Source organism: Macrotis lagotis, chromosome X (genome assembly GCF_037893015.1).
Source record: "Macrotis lagotis isolate mMagLag1 chromosome X, bilby.v1.9.chrom.fasta, whole genome shotgun sequence".
NCBI lineage: Eukaryota > Metazoa > Chordata > Mammalia > Peramelemorphia > Peramelidae > Macrotis > Macrotis lagotis.
In genome coordinates, this window is record NC_133666.1 from 270,046,333 (window position 1) to 270,068,638 (window position 22,306).

Consider the following 22,306-nt stretch of genomic DNA (forward strand, 5'->3'; position numbering starts at 1 on the left):
TGCAAAGCATTGGCCAGAGAACAGCAGTACTGACTATATAGGATCCTTTTTGGTCCAGTCTGAGTCTGAGATCTCTACAGGACCCACATGGCAAAAAGGTTTACATATATTCTGTAGAACCAATTTATTGTTTTCTCCCACTAGGATTATTTTTTTTGACTCAAAAAGTAGATTGACTTAGGGAATAGCTTACTCAAGACCTTTGAATATCATAGATACTCCTTCAAGTAGTTAATTTCATTGCCATCTTATTTCTCTTACTTTAGATCTTCTTTTAAATATATACCTTTTCTAAATATTATACAGATGCATTTCAGTAGTCTAGATTTTTGGTAGGGAATGTATAAACTGAATGTATTTTTCTTAAAAATAAACAGCTAGGAGGGGGATTGGGGTAGAAGGAAGGGGAGAATTTGGAACTCAAGGTTTTAAAAGTGAATGTTGAAACTTGTTTTTGCATGTAATGGGGAAAAATTAAATTACAAAAAAATAAACATCTGATAAATGAAAATATATTTATTAAAGTTGAAACATGATTTTAAACCTTTAACATCAGACAGGGATAGAACAATTTCTCCATGCATTACAGTGGTTTCAGTACAAGAGATTGAGACATTGAAGTGATTATTGAAATAAATATTAAATCAACTTTGGTATAAACTCTTCACCTAAAATCTGTGCTTTCCTTGGTGAAAAGGTAAAGATTCAAGCAGCTATTATTCCCTCCACTTCACTACCTGTGTCCAATTTGCTATTAAAGTGAACATCTTAAAAACTCCATTTAGTAATCTGAGATGCCACCTTAAACACCATAATTATTTTTATTGACACAGATGTTGGCTATTCATAAGCATCAGTCACATGCTGTAGTGTTCTTTGTTGTTTAAAAAAGTTCATTAGTCTTATATCTTGACATGTGTGAGTATGTTTCTAGATAGATTATTTTAATTTTATTATGAATCAGGCATTGTTTCATTATTCTTGGCCATTTTGTTCAGTATCTTATCTTTTTGGGTATTGGATTTTGTACTATTTTGTTAGAAATTACTTTCCATTTTCAAGGGGGCATTATTGTGAATGGTGCCTTGTTTTATATTGTGTAAAAAACACTTCCAAAGAAATAAAGTATATCTGCTTTGGGAGATCCTGTAGCACTGCATGAAATTAGACATTTTTAAAGTATTTTAAATGTGATTTAGAATTATTTATCAAATAATTTTTATGTACAAAATGCTTTTCTGGTTCTGAATGGTAAGATTTATTAACCTGACCAGTATTGATTTTTCTTTTGTTGCATCACAAATGCTACGATCTGAAATAAATGTTAAAATATTTTCTTTTTTTCATTCTTCCTTTTTATTTCTTATATAGTAGATGTGGTTTAAATTTTGGTAGTTAAAAAAATTGATTCAATTTTTACAAATGGACCAAAACAAGTCAAGATTAAACCCCTAATTCCTAACTTAATAGTTTATTGAATTTAACTTTACATCACTTAACACTTGATCTTTTTTTTTTCTTAAAAGTTTGGGATGAAATAGAGAATAAATATTGCAAGATGGAGCCTCCTTGAGAAGAATAGAATCTTAAAAAGCCTGTGAATAGAACTGGGTTGGTTTGGAAAGAGAAGCAATTTCTTAATTATTTACCTAGAGGATATAATGTTGAGGCATAATTGCTCCCCCCCCCCCCCCACTCCCCATCCTGCTTTATTTATTGTCTATTTCTTGCCGTGACAGTCAAGAATTCAATTTTGGGCGGTTTTTGTATTGTTTTGTTTTTTAAGTAAGGGCAAAATGGGTTCTGTAGAAGCTCCTATCTATTGGTAGGGAGGAAAGAGAAGAGGATTACTTACTTAGGCTGATCCTAATAGCAGGAGACATTAATACTTTTTTGTCTCTGAAAGATTATGTCTTGGTAATAGATAGATATTTTGAGAAAAGGAAGGTGGTAAATAAAATGATGACTAAATTATCTAATTTAAATTACATTGAAGTTACATGTAATGAAGTTACATAAACCTTAGTTCTTTAACAGTGGTCTATTTAGTCACTTAAGAATTTATTTTCATATTTGTTTTATTCATTCAGAGGAATTTCCATAATGGCCATCTTAAAATTTTTTTCTTTTTGCTCTCATATATTCTAAATCCTTTAGTTTTCTATCAGGAAATGGTTAGCATGTTTCATCCATAGTTGCCTAGAATCCTGGTTGGTCATTATGCTGATAAATGATGAGCACAAAAGCACTCCATCACATTAGTAAACCACAACTTTTTCATCCATTCCCCAATTTGTGAGCATTATCAATGTTTTTGTACATCCTTAGAGTTTGTTCTGTTTAGAATAAATTCGTGCCTTAATCTACTCTGCTAATTTTCCTTCCCCTTCTCCCATGTACTTACTATTTGTATACTGAGTGAAATGTATTTCTGTATCTGTGTGTGAATGTATTCTTCATGTGATTGAGATTTAACTGTCCTTCCAACTCCCTTCTCTATTTTTTAATAGAGTTCTATTTGAACATTGATTATTTAATTTTCCTTAACTTTTCTTTTACTTCTCCAACACTTAATTCCTTGTCTTTCCATTCTTTTACTAAGACCAGCAAGATGTAACAGAACCACTACTAGACCTTGTCTAATTAGATTAATGATGATGTGGTTTAGAAAGTCTTTATAACCATCTCTCTTTTGAATGTAATCAGTTTATTGCTATTTAAGCCCATACTGTTGTTGTTTTATGTTTATCATTTTTATGTTTCTCTTTACTCCTGTTTTTGTACTTCTAGAGTTTCTATGCAGCTCTTTCCTTTTCATCAGAAATATTTGGAAGTCCTCTGTTTTGTTAAAGGTACATTTTTCCTCTGTAGCATTATATTCAGTTTTCCTAGATAAGTTATTTTTGTCTATAAGCATTATGCCATTTGCTTTTAGTAGTATTATATTCAGAGTTCTGCTCTCCTTTATAATGGTTAACTGCTAATTCATAAGTGATCCTGACCTTGACTCTTTGGATCTTGACTTCTTTCTTTTCTACTACTTACATTGACTTGGATAGCTAGGAGTTTTTATTTTGAAGTTTCTTTCAGGAAGTTATTGGGGAATTCCTTTTATTTCAACTTCTTTCTGATTCCAAGATCTGACTTTTCCTTTTAAGATTTCTTGAAATATAATGTCGAGACTAGTGCTTGCTCTTTTTTTTCTCTCTGCTCTGTCTCTATCATGGCATGCAGTTAGTGTAGTGATTCTTAAATTTTTCCTTCTTGGTCTGTTTTCCAGGTTAGCTTTTTTTTTTAGGTTGTTTTTTTTTTTTTTGCAAGGCAAATGGGGTTAAGTGGCTTGCCCAAGGCCACACAGCTAGGTAATTATTAAGTGTCTGAGACTGAATTTGAACCCAGGCACTCCTGACTCCAGGGCCAGTGCTTTATCCGCTACGCCACCTAGCCACCCCCAGGTTAGCTTTTCACTAATAAGATACCTCATATTTTCTTCTCCCCTTCTCCGACTATTTGAATTTGTTTGAATATTTCTTGTTTCCTTATGTAGTCTACTTTTTAATTTTCAGGTAATTTGTTGCCTGGGCAGGATTTTGTACCTTTTGTGCCATGCTATTAATTCTCTTTTCAGTTCTTTCTTTCTTAACTCTCATTTTTTATTCATTCCCCTTAAGCACTCTCAATTCAGTTATTAAATATTTTTCTTTTAAAAAATCTTTTCTAAATATCTGCTTCATCTTTCCTAGAAACTCTAGTTGAAACTGTGGCCAAGTAGTGTTGAGGTGTTGCTTGTAGATGTTTTGAAGTCATTCTTTTTGTGTGCATTAATGTTTTGAGATTACTTGCCATCATATTAGTTCATTATGACAGGGATCCTTTTTTTATTTGCTCATTCTTCCTGATTTCAAACTTGATGTTGGGACTGTTCTGCAATCTTTGAGAAATGTTTGGACTAATCTTCTATTTTTGGGGGGTGTTGAGTCTTGTATTCATTATCTTAGGAGTAGACTGGGGACTGGAAAGCTTTCAATACTCTTAGGCTGATTCGGAGTAAAGTGTGATTGTCCACAATCCTCCCTTCTTCTTTCTCTCTACTTTTCTCCACCATCTGCAAGTTCTTGACCTGGTTTTAAGGTCTGTGCAGTAGCATATTGCAGTTGTCTGAGCCCCTCTCAGTGAGTAGAAATATTCTTCTGGTTCAGATTGGCAGAATTGTAGGTTCCTCTTGTCATAGATTCTTTCCTTGGTTATTTCTCTGCAGGCTGCTGCTGCTGCTGATTTTGTTGGTTTATTACCCAGGACCTTCCTACTGGGGAAACCCCCCACTACCCCCTTCTCAATCCATTCCCCTTCTATAACCATTCTCTTTCTCATTCCACTTTCCTTTTCACTCTCACCTAAATATGTTCTATACTCCTGTGTAGGTTCCTTTCTCACTCTGCCCTGGATCTGTAACACAGATCTGTACCCATGAGGTCTTATGGGTCTTAGAAGTTTCCCATAAGGGTCTGGCCCCGGTGTACTGCCACCCCCTCAGGGGGTGCCTCCCATCTCTGCTGTCAGCAGACTTATTGGTTTATTTCCCTGTCTGAAGCTGGGCTGGACAAATGATTTACTGTGATGTTTTCTGAATTCCCCATCAGAATTCAGTCTAGTTCATTTTCTGGATCTGAGTGGGGAAGATTGTATACTCACTGCACACTTTCTACCCTTCTAACCTTCTAGCTTTTCCAAGATGCTAGAAGAAACTTGATTTTGGTATAGTATAGACTGGAGACACAAATGAGTTAGAATCATATCATCATCTTGTTTGAATAAGTGTATCATGTATTTTTATAAACATTTAAATTATTTTCTTCTCTAAAATACATTTTGACAGTGTTTTCTTTAATTCTATGTAACATATTCATACATATGTTTCATTATGTAACATTTTGTTAAATATTTTATATAACCCTTAATGACAGCTATGAATAATTGAAAATTATATTTTTAGATTATAAATTCTTTGAGGAGACAGTGATTTGCTTTCCATATAATCAAATAAAATAATAACAATTGATTAACACTTGAATTTTGCAAAGTGTTTTATATATACATATCTATATCTATGTCTATGTCTATATCTATATCATCTATATCTATATCTATATCTATGTTATTTCAGTTGTGAGGGAGCTACTTTAATAGGTATTGTTTTTCCCCATTTTACAGATGAAATAACTGAGGATCAGAAGGGTAAGTGACATGCCTGTGGTCCCATGTTAAATGTAAAGAGGCATGATTTTGACGTAGGTCTTCCTGTTTCCCAGTTTAGCACGTAATTCACTATGGTACAATATCTATCATTATTAGTCATATTGGGAAGCACAATTAAGAGAACAAAACTACTTTCATTCACTGCTGAGCTTAGTCCTCTATAGTGACCAAGAATTACTATAGGAAATATTTGTGTGTGAACCATAATGTAATAATGAAAGCAGTACTGATTGGGTCAACATTCTGATGAGTATAGGAAAAACCAAAGAAATTTTATTAAGTTCCTCAACATTGGAAAGGCATGCTATTTTGGATATTCAGATCAATTGGGATATTAGTCAATTAACCCTCTTTTCCTCATTTCCTCATTTGTGAAATGAATTGGAGAAAGAAATGGCAAACCATATCAGTATCTTTGCCAAGAAAACCTCAAATGGGATCATTCAGATGCAACTGAAAGTACTGAACAATAACAAAAGGTAGCATGGTGCTTAGAGTGCCAGGAGTTAGGAATACTCCCCTTCATGAATTCAAAAAGCTGGTCCCAGATGCTTAATAGCTGTATGATCCTTGATAAGTCAATCTTCTTTGCCTCAGTTTTCTCATTTGTAAAATGATCTGGTGAAAGATTGTCAAACCATGCCAGTATCTTTGCCAAGAAAATTTTCAAATGCAGTTATGCAGAGTCAAACATGATTGAGATGACAACAAAAAATTAGCAAAACAATAATCTAAATGTTAATTCCTGACATCATGAATAAATTTGCTGCTTTTCAACTTCCACTCATTGAATTGATTGTTCTCTAATCTTTCACTAGTTTATCACATCCCTAATGGCTTTTCAAAATTAAGCATCTCTGCTTCCCTTAAAGTGCCCTTTATTTGATGTGGTTGCTTACCTTTGGATGCTACTTGGGTCATACCCTCCTAAACCGTAGTTCCCAGAATTGAACATTGCCTCCCAGAAGTAGTTGGATCAAGGTTATCAGTGATGTCTCAATTGACAAAACTTATGGTGTTTTAAAAATCCTTTTTCTTGAACTTCTTAGCATCCCAAATTATTGAACAACCTTTCTTCCTTGATACTTTGTTTTCTAGTTCTCCTATATTTGAGATTACTTCTTTTCAGTTTTCTTTACAGGGCTTTCCTCTATATCATTTCTCCTGGTTGGGGGTTTATCTATGTTCTGGTTTCATCCTGTACTTCTTCTTTCTTCCCTCTACAATCTCACTTGGTCATATCATTAGTTTCCATGGATTCAAATATCCTAAGTAGATGATTCTCAGATGAGTTTATTTAAATCTTATCTGCTCTTCTGATCTCTAAATCCATAGCCTCAGCTAGTGGTTGTCCTGTAGAATTCTGAAACTTCTAAATTATCCCCTCTTAGTCAATAACATCACCATTCTTTTGTCACCCAGGCTAGGGTGACTCATCCTCAACTCATCTCATATATCTAATCCATTGTCAAAAATTTATTTTTTTCTCCATACTGTTTCTTTTGTATGTATCCTCTTCTCTCCAATCACATACTCCTCACTTTAGTTCAGGCTGTCATTATTTCTCACCTGGACTTTTACAACAGTCTCCTAATTGGCCTCTCTGCTTCATATTTCTTCCTACTCTGATTCATCCTCCACTCAATTACCAAAGTGATTTTCCTAAAATGTAGTTTTATGCATGTTGTTGTCATACTTAAAAACTTCAATGGTTCCTTATCACCTCTCAGATATAAAAGCATTTGTGTGACATTTCAAGTGTTCCATAACCAGGCCCCCCTTCTACATTTCCTTTGTAAATGCAAGCTGATGTTTTCATAAACAAATGTTATAATAGGGTACAGTATTTTTGAAAGTTATGTTTTTATTTAAAAACACCATAACAACATTCATAAACGCTATATATCATTAATTATACTCTGCCTGTATACTGCATAGTATATTTTCTAAAATAAATTCAAGTTATAACAGGGAGATAATCAATCATCATGAAATAGAATTTCTTTTAGTGCTTATCGGGAAAAGAACTTTGCCAGAAAGAAGTAATGACTCTGGAGTCCATAGAATGGATTGTACCTAAAGACAGAATAACCTTAGAGACTAGGTAGAGAAATAGAAGCATTTAAGGAAGTCCTCTTGAAGACCTTCAGGAGCCCCCAAATTGGGTAAATCAGATCCAATATCCTTCAATATGTCAGGAAGGAGATTGACTGGGTGTTGCCTGAAGTAAGTGCTCTAAGTGATAACATAGTTGGCAGAGTGCTATAAATGTTATTTGCTCCAAGTCATACCAGTTCATTTTGTTGATTGCTTATATTAGATTTCTTCAAGAGGGCAAGGAAATGAGGGGAACCCAGAGATAATTTACTTAAACTTTTAAAAATTTGCACAAGATTATGTAAAGAAGACCAAAAAAAGAAAGGAAATCCAAAATCAGTCTACAGATATTACTACAGTTAAGCAGGGAGCTTAGAGAAAGTCAGAGAATACTGCCCTTTCTCTGTATATAGCACCAGGCTGAATCTCTAGCTGTGAATCTGTGTGTAATTTTGAGCCCCAGTATCTAGGGAAGACAAATTAGAACCGACAAGGTCTAAAAAGAAAAACAACTGAAGGGAATAGCTATATAAGGACTGCTGAAAATTGGACTCTTGAGACGGGATCAAAGTCTAATCCTAGCTAGGAGGACACAGACATTCACAAGGCCGGAACTAGGGGCCCTGTAGAGTGGATGAACAAACTATGGATGAAAATAACATGTTGGGGGCCTGGATTCCATTTCTTGTGGCAGCTGTGTAATAAAGAGAGATTTCCTGGGTTCAAACCCTGCACTCCTAGAACCAGATGAACCTCAGAAGGTGTGGAGCAAGGTTCCATTAGTCTTTTCCTTGTCGTCCTATGAAAAATTTATAGATCTTGTAAGTCTGTTCCAGCCAATTAGAGATTGGATTTATTCTGTGGTGTGAGTTAAGTAACAACAGACTTCTTACATGCTTCTCCTCATGGGGGTTCTGGATGCTAACAGAAGCTGGAGGTAGCTTCCCCCCCTTCTTTGACCATTGACTCTCATGAGTCATTCAGGGGCTTAACAACCCTCTCATTATTTCAACCTTGTTAAGTTGCAAAAAGCTAAGGGTGGTGAGAAAAAGCAAGTTAGTTGTATCACCAAAGCTGGCAGTAGTACTGAGGAAAGCAGAGGGCTCAGAGGAATAAGAGTAGAGGGCATGAACCCTGAACATAAAAAAGGGCCCCTCAAAGCTCCATTCACAATCTTTGGAGTAGTGACTCTTATTTATCTGAAATTCTCCACCCTGCCAGCTGCTACAGTGGAAACTGACCTTAAAGGAAAAACTGCTAACTTATTCATTCATTCCATAACTGAGGCAAAGATGGCAAATAGGCCTATAGTGAATTTCCCTCAGTAAGGAGACAGTAGTGGACATGAGAACAGCAGTGGAGTATTGCCTGGTTCTGTTCAGCTACTGTGGGTTAAAATCAGTGGTAAGTCTCAGCTTTATCCTCTTAAGCAGTCACTAGTTAATTTAGCTCATTTATGATCAGTAGTTTCCAATTACATTTGATATGCCCTTCACAACTTACATCACAATTTTATCCTCAAGATCAGTGCCTGGCACAAAATAGGTTTAAATGCTTTAAAATGCTGATTTATTTTAGTACAAGTTGTTTCTCAGATGAGGAAACTGAGTCTAAGGGATATCAAATTCTTGTTCACATCAAATAACTAATAAGGGGAACTGATTTTTTGAACCTAGGGCTTTCTGACTAGGGCAAAGGTTAACACTACTCATTGCCTGTTACTAACTACTATCTGTTATTTTGTTGAATCAAAGCTTTCCTTGCAATTTTATGTAAGATTGTACTATTCTCATCAATAGAAATGTAAGAAAAGGGGTGGAAAAGACTGTGAACAAAGGTGTTGAAGTAGTGGAGACAGGAGAAGCACAGAGATAGACTACCTAAGTGATTCATCTGGGTCTGAATTCAGGAAGATCTGCATTCTAATCCAGCAGCAGATTCTTATTAGCTGTGTGAACCAGAGCAAGCCATTTAACTTGTTTTCTTATCTGTAAAATGAAGATAATAATTAGTACCTACTTAAGAGGATCAAATGAAAGAATATTTTGCAAACCTTAAAGCTCTTTTTAAATGCTTGCTAGCAATTAGCCAGTGTATTACACTGATAAAGGACTGATGAAATTTACCTCTAAGGAGAATGAGTTTACATACTAATGACCATAAAGTGATGGTCAAGAATGGGCAAAGGTGCTTAGGAGCAGGATAGTGCCTCTTTCTGTTCCAAGTGTGTCATAAGAGTAGGAATAATTCATACTGGATAACACAAACTCCTCACCCTGATACTTCTTATGTTTTTATATGTAGTTCCACCTAACTTTCCATATATATTTTACAATATTCCCCTATATTTTACTCTTAAAGAGGCCTGTAGTTGACCCCTGAACTCAATAATCCAGTTCCCTAAGCTTCTACTTGAAGAAGTTGCCCCATCCTCTTGTGTTTGGAATGCACTCCCTTTTCATTTTTCCAAGACTTTATCTATTTCACCAAAAAGGCTGACTATCTTCCATAAAACCTTCCCTCATTCCCACCCTTTTTATTATTGCTCTTCTTTAAATCACCTTGCATTTATTTTTCAGTATCCACCTCCAGAAGATGTATTTTTGTCATTGTGTAGAACTTTATATGTAGTTGGTATTGAGATCATAGAATCATAACTCTAGAGATGGAAGGTGCTTAAGAATCAATCTAGTCCAATCCTTTGATTTACAGTTGAGGAAACTCAAGGCCCTGAGAGGTTAAGTGATTTGCTTTGCTTTAGGGTAGCTATTATTTACTGTTTTTGTTACTGTTCCTGCTGCTATTGATACTATTGTTATTATTGTTACTACTATTGCTACTGCTATTATTGTTGCAACTACTGCTATTGTTAGTGATACTACTACTGCTGTTATTGTTACCACCTCAACTTAGAGTCAAAGGCAAGATTTGAATGCAGTGCCTTTTTACTATGCATCCTACAATCTTTATTTCAGTCTGTTGCCTACACTTAATGCTTCTGTTGAATTGAATTGTGATAAGAATTTAAAAGCCTTACACTGACTTACTTTAAAATGCTTTCTCTGATTACCCTTATATTTTATAATTCATTAGTAAGAAATGAAAAACAAAAACTCAGTAGTCAAAACCAAAACCAGATCCCTTGAGTGGAAAGTGGATTCCTAGATATGCTTTATAATAAAAGCAATAATTCAGGGATGTCAGCACCTATTTATATTAATTGTAGATACTTGTCTCTCCCCTTTAAAATTACAAACCCTTTGAAGCCATAGTATGAGGTCTGATCTTGACCATATTTTCTTAAGGTCCTCTAGGAATACTTACTGACAGATACACTTTTTTAGAAGTTGGGTGCTAATAGCTTAAGGCTAATTAGGAGATAAAAGTTTGGAGGCATTCCCTTTTTTATCTGTTCATGTGTGTTCTGAAAAAATGCAAATTTTAATTAGACAAAATCTCTGTGGACCTTCACTATTAAAGTTTTGTATGGATATGATATTTTCCTTTAAAAAATAACAACTTCATAATCACCCTAGGATGCTATTAGTTTTTAGATTTTTGCAAACCATGAAGGGTCCTAATGGTAACAAAAAGTATCAAAAATTAGCTAATATCCTTCATTTAGGTTACATTATTTTATACCATTAGATAGAGAAAATGGAATTGGATGAAACTGATTCCACAAATAGATTCAATATATCTTTGTGCCATTGGATTATTGATTAATCATGCCAGTTTACTACTACATCAAAATAATATTAATCAGTAAATGAGCATTTATTTTCTGTTTACTGACTACCATGCATAACATGTCCTAAGTGATAGGAATATAAAAAAGGGCAAAAATGTGGTCTTTGCCTTCAGAGAGCTCTAAGATTTTGATAGAGACAACATGCAAATAGTTAATGTTTATATAAGTTATGTCCAATGTAAATATGAGATTATCTCAAGAAGGAATGGCTAGCAGTGAAGGGAAACCCAGCAATTCTCCTTACAAAAGGTGGCATTGTGAAGATCTGAGTTCAAATTCCTAGCTCAGAAATGTACTAGCTGTGTTTGACCATGGGCAAGTAACTTAACTTCTTGTCACCTCAACTTCTTCATTTGTTAAAAATGGTAATAGTAACACTTACATTATAGTGCTTTTGGGATCAACTGATATACCATTTAAAACACTGCAAGTCATTTAAAACTTTGAATGTCAGCTATTATTATAAGTTGTATTGTTTCAAAACTAAGCATTCTTTTTATTTTTTAAGGTTTTTATTGAAATAATAGACAATATATTTTAATTTACCATTTTAGTGAGAGTTCTGAGGTAGTGGTGTTTTTATTTTATTTAAGGCAATGGGGTTAAGTGACTTGCCCAAAGTTGTACAGCTAGGTAATTATTAAGTGTCTGAGGCCAGATTTGAATTTAGGTCCTCCTGACTCCAGGGCTCTATCCACTGTACCACCTAGCTGCCCTTAAACATACTTTTAAAAAGTGGTCTTTCTTAGGTATTATATTTATGAAGATTTTATAGTATATTGTAGAAAGAACACATACCTCAAGAGTTCAGACACCTAATGTTTTAATAATTTGTTTCCTTGGCCAAATTACTTGTAACTGAGCTTCAGTTTACCATTCTCTAATACAAAGGATTTAGGACCCCTTTACTGCTATTATTTTATGTTCTTTATTCAGTGATATTGGGGTGGGGAAGAACTACCTAGTTAGTTAATTTTCAGTAGTATTCAAGTTGTCCTTAGTACTTCTCATTAGAGAACAAGAATGAAGCTCCTAGTGAAGGTATAAGAGGTCAGATGTTCTTGGAATGGCCCTGTACTCTTTATTATTTATCTAATTGATTTTCAATGCCACAGAATTACATATATATATATATATTTATGTTTATGTATGTATTATATAGACTCAACAGGATCAACACCAGCAGGATGCCCTTCTGTAGAAAGTGATTTTTAAATGTTTGTTGAATTGAAATTAGTTTTAAACTGAAAGAGTAATTATAGAAATTAGATTTGTTTATCTGATAGAATTATAAACATTGGTAAATATGACCCCAAAAATATACTCAAATCAAGTTGTTCTGTTGTTTTCATTGTGTCCCACTCTTCATGACTTCATCTGGTATTTTCTTAGCAAAGATCCTAGAGTGGTTTGCCATTTCTTTATCCATCTATTTTACAAATGAGGAGCTGAAGCAAACTGGGTTAAGTTGATTTGCTAGGGTCATTCAGCTAGAAAGTGTCTGAGGCCAGATTTGAACTCAAGAAGAAGAATCGGCCTGATTCTAAGCTCATTGCACCGCCTCCCTGTCCTAAGTTAAAAAGAATAATAATTGCACATTGCCCTGTGACCTTATTATAGCCCTGAAATTAATTGTAGGACTAATTTGGTCTGAGGAATCTACTCTAGTTGAAGTTACCCTCAAATTAATGGTTATAATAATGCATCTGTTTGATTTTAGGACTCTTCCAAAGATTAGAGACTTCTCTGGGGAAGGTCCAGGGAATTTGGTCTGGTCTAGCATGGTATTTTTAGAGATAAACTCAAATAGCAGCATCCCTGTATAGCTCTAGAGCCATTCAGCATTCCAATCTTGCCATGAATAGGAAGTAATTTGGGACTGATTAATATTTCCCTGATTTTGTTTCTGTGTAACCTGCTTCTCTAGATTATACATGAATTACTGTGAACTCTGGCAAAGGGGAATCCATGTTATTTTAGTTTGGATACATGTTTATCAATAAGGAGATACTCTCAAATGACATAAAATTGTTGTTCATTAGAGTCTAACTTTTCATAATGCTATGTGGGTTTTCCTGACAGTGATATTGGAATAGTTTTCCATTTCCTTCTCCAACTTATTTTACAGATTTTTGGGACACTGAGGTAAACAGGGTTAGTGACTTGTCCAGGATTGCTCAGCCAGTAAGTGTCTAAGGCCAGGCTCAGAGTTCTGTCTTCTGTGTCATTCACCTGCCATGACTTGACATGGGGTCTACAAAAGCACATTAGTCAGTGTCATAGAATAGAAAAAAGATATACTCAGTTATTTAAAATGCTGTCCCATTTTGTTGCCACAGATTTTGAAAGTAGTGTCTTTTTCTTTCTTCTCAGTGTTTTAGAGCACTTTGCTGCAAGGGACCCCCTCCTCCACGACCAGAGTATGATTTGGTCTGCATAGGCCTCTCGGGTGCTGGCAAGACCAGTTTGTTGTCGAAGCTATGTGGTGAGAGCCCGGAGAATGTCGTGTCCACAACAGGTAGAGTTCTGCACTCCGCTGCTTTTTCTTTTGTTTTTCCCCAATATTATTTATATGTTTTCTGTGATCTTGAGTTATATTATTGAATTGACTTATTCATCAAGGTTAAATCTCTACATTCCATCATTTGCCTAATGATTATACAGCTCCATTGAAAACAATAAAATCTAGGAAAAATTAAAATCTTTATATAATTAGTCCTGAAATCTACTACTTAGCCATATATCTACAGCAAAATGAGAGTATACTCAGACCTAATTAGAATTATTAGGTTGCTAGGAGACAAAGTAGATAGAGCTGCTAGGCCTGGAGTTAGGAAAACTCAGCATTAATGAATTCAGATGTGACCTGAGATGCTTAACTTTTTTGACCTGACCAAGTCACTTAAACCCTTTTACCTCAGTTTTCTCATTTGTAAAAGGAACTGAAGAACAGAGGCAAAGCATTCCAGTTCCTTTGCCAAGAAAAACCCACATGAGGTCACAAAAAGTTGGACGTGATTTAACATCATTATCAACAACAACAACAACGAATGCATCATTGTCCTCATAAACTGCCTCTCAAACTTAATATTTGGGATCATGCAATGTAAACTTGATGCCATTGATAGTTTTTTTTTTTTAGAGTTTTTATTTAAGGGGCAATGGGGTTAAGTCCAAGGTCACACAGCTAGGCCATTAAGTGTCTGAGGCTGGATTTGAACTCAGGTCCTCCTGACTGCAGGACTGGTGCTCCATCTCCTGTGTCATCTAGCTGCCCTCACCATTGATACTTTATGAAAGATAAAGATAAAATGGGGAAAAGTCTAGCAAATAATTTTTCTATTCCTCAAAAAATGTTTTGGTTTTAGAAGAGCCAATGCAGGGGCAATGTGAACTCAGTTCTAATCCAACATGGGCATCATTCCTAGTTGTGTGTGTTAGCTGAAGAGATTGCAGCATTGATAAAGTCAGCAATTAAGACAGGGAGGAAGAGCAGTGGACTTGTAATCAATAGAACTCCTTTGAGCACTAATTGTAACACTTACTTGATCTGTAAATTCAGGGATTTTCTGAGTTATTTTCCTTCACAGATTCCCCCTTTTCCCTTAAACCCACAAGTGTACCCTCACATCTCTCTGTTTCAACATACGACTTTTTTCTCCCATTTTATAGAGAAGGTAATAGCCATCAGCTCTGAGCTCCTGATTTTTTTGTTCTTTCCATCTCAAAAATCTCTTTACATTTTCATTCCTCCCCTCCTGTGTGTCAGCAGTAGAGGATGAGCTAGAGGTTTTCCTGGTGAAATCTGAGCCTTTCACTTTTGCCTCTCTTCTCATTCCTTACTCCTTCTTTTGAGAAATTGCCTACTGATCAATCTGTCTCTCTCTCTCTCTCTCTCTCTCTTTTTAATTTTTTATTAGTTTTTTTCTATTGCTTTCAAAAGTGCCTAGTTTCTTTTTTTTTGTATAAAGAGAGTAAGTGAGAAGTTCATCTCTGAAACCTTGTTCCTGTTCCTTTTTCCTTACTTTATTTCTGGGCATATTCTTAGGAGTAAACTGATAGGAAAAAATAAGAGCAGAATATCTCCTCTCTCTCTCTCTCTCTCTCTCTCTCTCTCTCTCTCTCTCTCTCTCTCTCCCTCCCTCCCTCCCTCCTTTATTATCTCTATCTTTCTGTCTTGGTCTCTTGACTCTTTTCTATGCTCTTCCCCTCCCATCCCTCTTCATATTTGTATCTTTACATATTATCTAATCTATATAATATAATCTTTCTATAAAACACACACACAAACACCCTCCTCACCACAACACCCCTCCCTTCCCCCTCTCCCCCCCCCCCCCCCACTTACTATTGCTCTCTCCCTTCTCATGAATGAGCCAGAAAGTATGGAAGGAACAGGTAGATCTCTAAGCTACTTGCTTGCAGTGGCCAGCCAAGGTCCAAAGGAGGGTCTAGGCTTTGGTTGCTTGAGCTGCCCAAGAACTAGAAGGCTGGAGGCAACTAGGTGGCACGGTGGATAGAGCACCAGCCCTGGAGTCAAGAAGACCTAAGTTCAAATCCAACCTCAGACACTTAATAGTTACCTATCTGTGTGACTTTGGGCAAGTCACTTAACCCCATTGCCTTGCAAAAAACCAAGAACTAGCAAGCCAAGAGAAAGAGAAAACTTCCTTATTCCTCTCTTCCCAGGGGGATGTTAAAAGGAAAAAGATAAAAGAACAGGCCATATAAGGCATCTATTCACTCATTCATATACTCACATGGTCATCCTGGGTCTTCTTCCCTTCTGCTAGCTATATCTCTGTATCCCTTCCTTTCTCCCCCCCCCTTCTTCTCCCCACTGTCTCTATTCTTTTCTCCCTCTCTTTCTCACCCATATCCTCCCTCATTTCTCTTCTGTTGTCTTGTCTTCCTCTCCCTTTCTTTTTGTTTCTTTTCCTCTCTCCCTTTCTTTTCTTTCGTTTCTTCAGTTCCTACCTTGACCTCCCCACCTTTCCCTCTCTTTCCCCCCTTTCCTTTTCCCTTTCTCTTTCCTTTTCTTCTTTATCCTTTCCCTCTCCCCTTCTCTCTTTTTCTCCTTCTTACTCTTTCTGTCCTATCTTTCTTCCCTCTCCCTCCTTCTTCCCTGTCCTTTTTTCCTTTTTCCTCAGTTTCTAACCTTTCTCCTATTCTTCTCTATCTTATCCTCCCACTTCTCTCTGTCTGTTCTCTCTTCCTTTTTTTTTTTTTTTTGGTTTTTGAAGGCAACTTGATTTCCAAAAAATTAATTAATTAATTAATTTGACGCAATGGGGTTAAGTGGCTTGCCCAAGGTCACACAACTAGGTAACTATTAAGTGTCTGAGGCTGAATTTGAACTCAGGTCCTCCTGACTCCAGGGCTGGGTCCCCTCTTCCTTTATCTGAATTTGAGAGAGAAACAACCCATGAGAGTTTTTTTAAAAGAATTAATAAATTGTAACAACACTCAGGAGTTGAGCATTTAAATTCTGTCTTTTCTTTAAGTCAAGCTGAATGCCTAAAATTTGACAGAAAAAGGGAATGAATAGATAGAGAAGTGAAGTATGTTGAGGTCATTCCTGAAAGATGTTAGTTTCGTGAGAAATTAGTAACCTAGCCTTAATGGAATGTAAAAAGCAGGTGTTTATACAGGTTGGATTTCCAAATGTAAAATATGGGATAAATGATGTAATGGATCAGAGAGTATAGGCAGGTCCTTATTTGCATTTGCCTATTATTTATAAGAACAACTACCTGGGAATGTTATTTATATTTGTGTGGCAGCAGAAAATTTTTCTTTCCTACCTGATATTGTTGCCTGGTATTTCTATTTTCTTGCCACCACCCTGTACTCTATTATTCCACCCCCCCCCCCAGCTTTATGACTAAAGACTGATGCTTCTTAGGTTCTCTTCTTCCCAGCAATCCCTCAACTTCTACACTTGCCTGCTACCCGCTGTGATCTAAAGCTAATCTAGGACAACCTGTTTACTGGTATAATTGGTAGAGTTGATAGAGAAAGAAGAAGGGACAGTACCCCCTTGGTTTTCTTTCCCCATTCCTACCTAACCACTGCTACTGTATGGAATTCAGCAATTCTGTCCTCATTGTTTCTCCTGGTACACAAGTTTTGTTCTCCCTGTCACTATATTAAAAAAGAAAAAAATTCAGGAACCTCACTGAATTTTTCCTGTTGAAACTTAGATGAATCTTAATTTGGCTTCTTATGTATAAACAGGGTCACTATTATTGACCATATTATCCCTTGGCTTTTATTTTGAAAAAGGAGAAGGAGCTGGTTGGGCTAAAGTGAGCTATGAATTTTTGGGGAATAAAATTATTGAGAGGTGTATGTGGACTCTAGTAATCTGGAGCATATTTCAAATGATGACATATTTAAGATGTTGTATAAAGGATGTCATTGAAGAATTGTATAATCAGATGGAGGTGGATTGGTCATGAAGTATAGGTAAGTGATTTTCTATTGGTAAAATGTTTTATATCTATATATTTATGTATGGATATATAAATGTATGTATATATTTTCTTTTTTAAAAAATTTAAATTACTTATTTTTTACCACCACCCCCCCTTTCCCTCTTCTCTCCATCCTCCCCCTGTTGGCAGTCTGGTAAAAGTTGTAAATGTACAACACCTTTACATATTAAATCATTTTGTACAAGAGGAATTAGGACTATGGGAAAAGAAAGAAAATCAAGAGATAGGAAGGAAAAAATATAAGAGAAGGTTTAGAAAAGTGAATTCTGTGTTTTGGATGTGGATGCCATTGTCCATAGCAGGTCTTCCTAGCTTGTCTTTTATGTCAGAACTGTTGAGAGGAGCTGCCTCCATCATGTTGATCAATTCACAATGCTAGAACATTATTTTCAATGTGTACTTAGCAATTTTATTTTTCCCAATTACATGTAAAAACAATTTTAAAATCTTTTTTAAAAACTTTGTGTTCCAAAGTTTTTCTCTCCCCTACACCCCTCATTGAGAAACCAAGCAATTTGACATAGGATATACATATATAATTTTATAAAACACATTTCCATGTAAGTTAGGCTATGAAAGAAAACACATACCAAAAAACCCTAAAAAAAAAAAAAGCCAAAGAAAATAGTATGCTCAATCTGCATTCAGGTTCCACTAGTTCTTTCTCTGGAGAGGGACAATACTTTTCATCATCTTCAGAATTGTAGTATATCATTGTATTACTGAGAATAGCTGTTATTCATAGTAGATCATCATACAATATTTCTGTTTTTCCTAGTGCTGCTCATTTCTCTTTGCATCAGTTCATGTAAGTCTTTTCTGCTTTTTATTTCTTACAGCACAATAGTATTCCATCACAATCATTTATAATACCTTTTTTAGTCATTCTCTCAATTTCCATTTGTTTTCCACCATTAAAAAAAGCTGCTATAAATATTTTTGTACATATAGGTTCTTTTCCTTCAATGGGTAAATTGTAAAAAGATCTAGTGCAGAGGTCTTAATCTTCTTTGTATCATGGAACCCTTTGACAGGCTGGTAAAGTCTTATAGATTGCTTCTCAGAATAATATTTGTATATTTATAAAATAAAATATAAAGGATAACAAAGGAAACCCATTATATTGAAAAATAGTTTTCCCACTATGAGAAAAAAAAAACAAGTTAATGGACTCTTGCTTAAGTACCCTTGACATAAGGAAAGGTTTTCAACATGTTAGGTAGATCCTCTGTAGTGTATCAACAGAAGAACATGGACAAGGAGGAGAAGGAAGACATATATAATAACATATACTAACATAAGGAATATCCATGTAAATGACATTATGGATCTTTTGTTATATTGAAGCTTCCCATTGCTGTTAACAGTAAAACCCTTAAAATAACTGGTTACTTGCATGAGCAAGATAAATATTAGAGAGAAGGTATGAGACTTATGAGAAATTCAGTATTGCATTGAAAAATGATGAGAAAATATAGTCAAAAGAAATAATGGTTGGGTGGAAATGAATATTGGTGGGTCAGTTTTTATAGCCCTAAGAAGAAAGGGCTTTTAACAGGGAATTCACATTTAAGGAGGTGTGTGTAGTTAATGTTTCACAGAAAATTTATGTGGATGTTAATGATGTGCAAAATATCAATTTTAACTAATTGTGTAAAAATCTATTTTATGAGGGGAAAAACTTGATGATATTTTTAGAATTGTAAATTTCAGTTGTCTTTATTATTTCTGGTCATGATCTGCATCTAAAAGGTAAGAATTATGTGATTAAAGAGTTTTTTAAAAAAGATTTATAAAGTTTGAGTAATGTCCTTGAAGAGTTTGCTTCTTACTAAGGAAACATCCTAACAAGGGATTGTCCACTCTATGCATGAAAAACAAGAAGACTGTTTACTTCTTCTGAAGGAGAAGGGATTGCATATTGGATTGTTATTGTGGACCATCTTTCACATTTGACAGAATTTTAAAAAAGAGAGAATTGTTGGTGTAAGAGGAGAAATTGGATAAAAGGACTTCTCTTATTATGGAAACTAGAATGAAGTATGTATGTTGGTGCATTTCTTGGGTTATTTTTCCCCAGGGTTTTGTTGATAAGAAGGGATATTTAGATCAAAATTATACAAATTCAAGTGCTTTTATCAGAGAAAAGGAAACCAAAAGACTTAGAATAATATATTGAAACAATAATTGAAAACAGATGTGAAAAAGTAGGCATTTATTTTTGAAAGGTAGAGGTTGAGGGTACATACCCTCTTTAGGAATGAGTTACTGTAGTTGAATAACTACCTTATTTACAATACTAAATTTGTTATTTAGCAATACATTATTTAGTTAAAAGAAACTGTATAATAGTAACTAAACATATTACAAAAGACCATGTTAATTTTTTTTGTCATTCAAGAAAGATTTTATTTTGAGTTTTATAATTTTTCCCCTAATCTTGCTTCCTTCCCCCCACCCCCACAGAAGGCAGTCTGTTAGTCTTCACATTGTTTCCATGGTATACATTGATCTAAGTTGAATGTGATGAGAGAGAAATCATATCTTTTTTTTTTTTTTTTTTAGGGTTTTTGCAAGACAAACAGGGTTAAGTAGCTTGCCCAAGGCCACACAGCTAGGTAATTATTAAGTGTCTGAGACTGGATTTGAACCCAGGTACTCCTGACTCCAGGGCTGGTGCTGTATCCACTGCGCCACCTAGCCACCCCAAGGCCATGCTCATTTGAAAAAGACATTTAAATAACTCTGGCATAAGTTGGGAATGTGTTAAGGCAATAAATAGCAGTGTGAGAAAGAGATTTTGATTTTTACTGTAGGATGGTGTTCTCTAAATGCTAAAATATTAAACCTTGTTTTATGATGTTGAAATCATGTTTACAAGAATCTTAGCAGAATAGCATCCAAGCATCACAAAGCTTCCATAGCCCAACTATGCTCTTATTTTTGGTCAATTTCTCCAGATCTGTGGAATGCCTTTCCTTTGAATAGTTCTGTAGAACAATTCAGAATTTCAAAAGCATGTCATGTGTACAAACACACGCGCACTCTCTCTCACACTCAGACTTTGTGGTTTCTAATTGCAAGTCCAAGAAAAATACTTGCTTATTCCACATGATGAATAAAAATAGACAAACTAAATTGGGAAACTATCATTTGATTGCAATTCTAGGAATGTTCCCATTGTAAAAAAAATACAAAATACAAATCCCAAATGTATATTAGGGGACTTGAGGACAGAATAGGAATATGTGAAGTGATTTCAGTTTGAAAAATGAAGATTCTTAGACCTTTTTTATTTAATTAATTTATTTTTGAACATTATAGCTCCCCCCAATCTTGCTTCCCTCCTGCCACCCCCCCACAGAATAGCCTTTGCATTGTTTCCATGCTATATATTGATCAAAATTGAATGTTTTGAGAAAGAAATCATATCCTTAAGGAAAAAGTAATGTATAAGAGATAGCAAAATTACATAATAAGATAACTTCTTTTTAAAATTAAAGGTAATAGTCTTTTGTCTTTGTTCAAATTTTACAATTCTTTCTCTGGATACAGATGGTATTCTCCATCACAGATACCCCAAAATTGTTCCTGATTGTTGCACTGATGAAATGAACAAGTCCATTAAGATTGATCATCAATTTCATGTTGCTGTTATGATATACAGTGTTCTGATTCTGTTCATCTCACTCAGTATCAGTTCAGGCAAATCCATCCATGCTTCTCTGAATTCCCATCCTTCCTGGTTTCTAATAGAACAGTAGTGCTCCATAATGTACATATACCACAATTTGTTCAGCCATTCCCTAATTGATGAACATTCATTCAATTTCCAATTCTTTGCCACCACAAACAGGGCTGCTATGAATATTTTTGTACAAGGGATGCTTTTACCCTTTTTCATGACCTCTTCAGGGTATAGACCCAGTTGTGGTATTACTGGATCAAAGGGTATGCACATTTTTATTGAAGATTCTTAGATTTAAAGCTCACATATATAGAATAGTTCCTATCACAGTCATCAGTTTTTATGTTCGGATAAAATTTGCTTGTTTAACCTTTTTATGGGATTTTAGTCAGGTTTAGACATTACTGTCAAGTTGGTCTTGAGGACCAGAAGAGGGTTGTTATATTTTATTTCTTCACCCACCACCCACCCCTGAGAAGCAGAAATAACTGCTACTTTATTTCCATTTTTCCTTCTGTGTTTAGAACCATTGTTGTTTAGAATAACAATGATCACCCATTCATAGACCTATTTATTTATCTCCATATTGTCTTTATGAGAATAATTGACATATAAATGAATCCTTGATGAAAGTATAGGAAAGGACTGACAGAGTTTTACAAATGATATTTTTAAAGCAGACCATAGCTTTGTAGACATATGTTTGATTGAAATGTACCGAAGGTATAAAATCCCTCTAGGCTTATTTTTTTGACTATTTAAACATTTTATTCATATAATAATTAATTTGGTGGAGCAAAGTCCTGATTTAAAGTCTCTCTTCATATATACATACATACATATATATATATATATATATATATGTATATCATACAAATTTCCTTGAAAAATGTAACAACAGAATAACCCTTTTTGGAGATTCTGTGATAATATCAATTTATACATTAAAAAGAAGACATATGTACCACTGTGTTAGGTGGTATTCTTCACAGTATTTAGATGGAAAAGGACTTCCTC

The 22,306-nt window shown here is 35.0% G+C and overlaps 1 protein-coding gene across 9 annotated transcripts in view; it reads left to right on the top strand.

Moving 5' to 3' along the window:
- The window catches only part of ARL15 (ARF like GTPase 15), a 521,133-nt gene that overhangs the window by 150,246 nt on the left and 348,581 nt on the right, over window positions 1-22,306 (top strand). For all 9 annotated transcript variants that reach the window (XM_074202516.1, XM_074202520.1, XM_074202517.1 and 6 more), the window contains exon 3: window positions 13,478-13,622. In XM_074202516.1, the coding sequence (XP_074058617.1) occupies window positions 13,478-13,622 (145 nt within the window). The remainder of the gene's footprint in view (window positions 1-13,477; window positions 13,623-22,306) is intronic.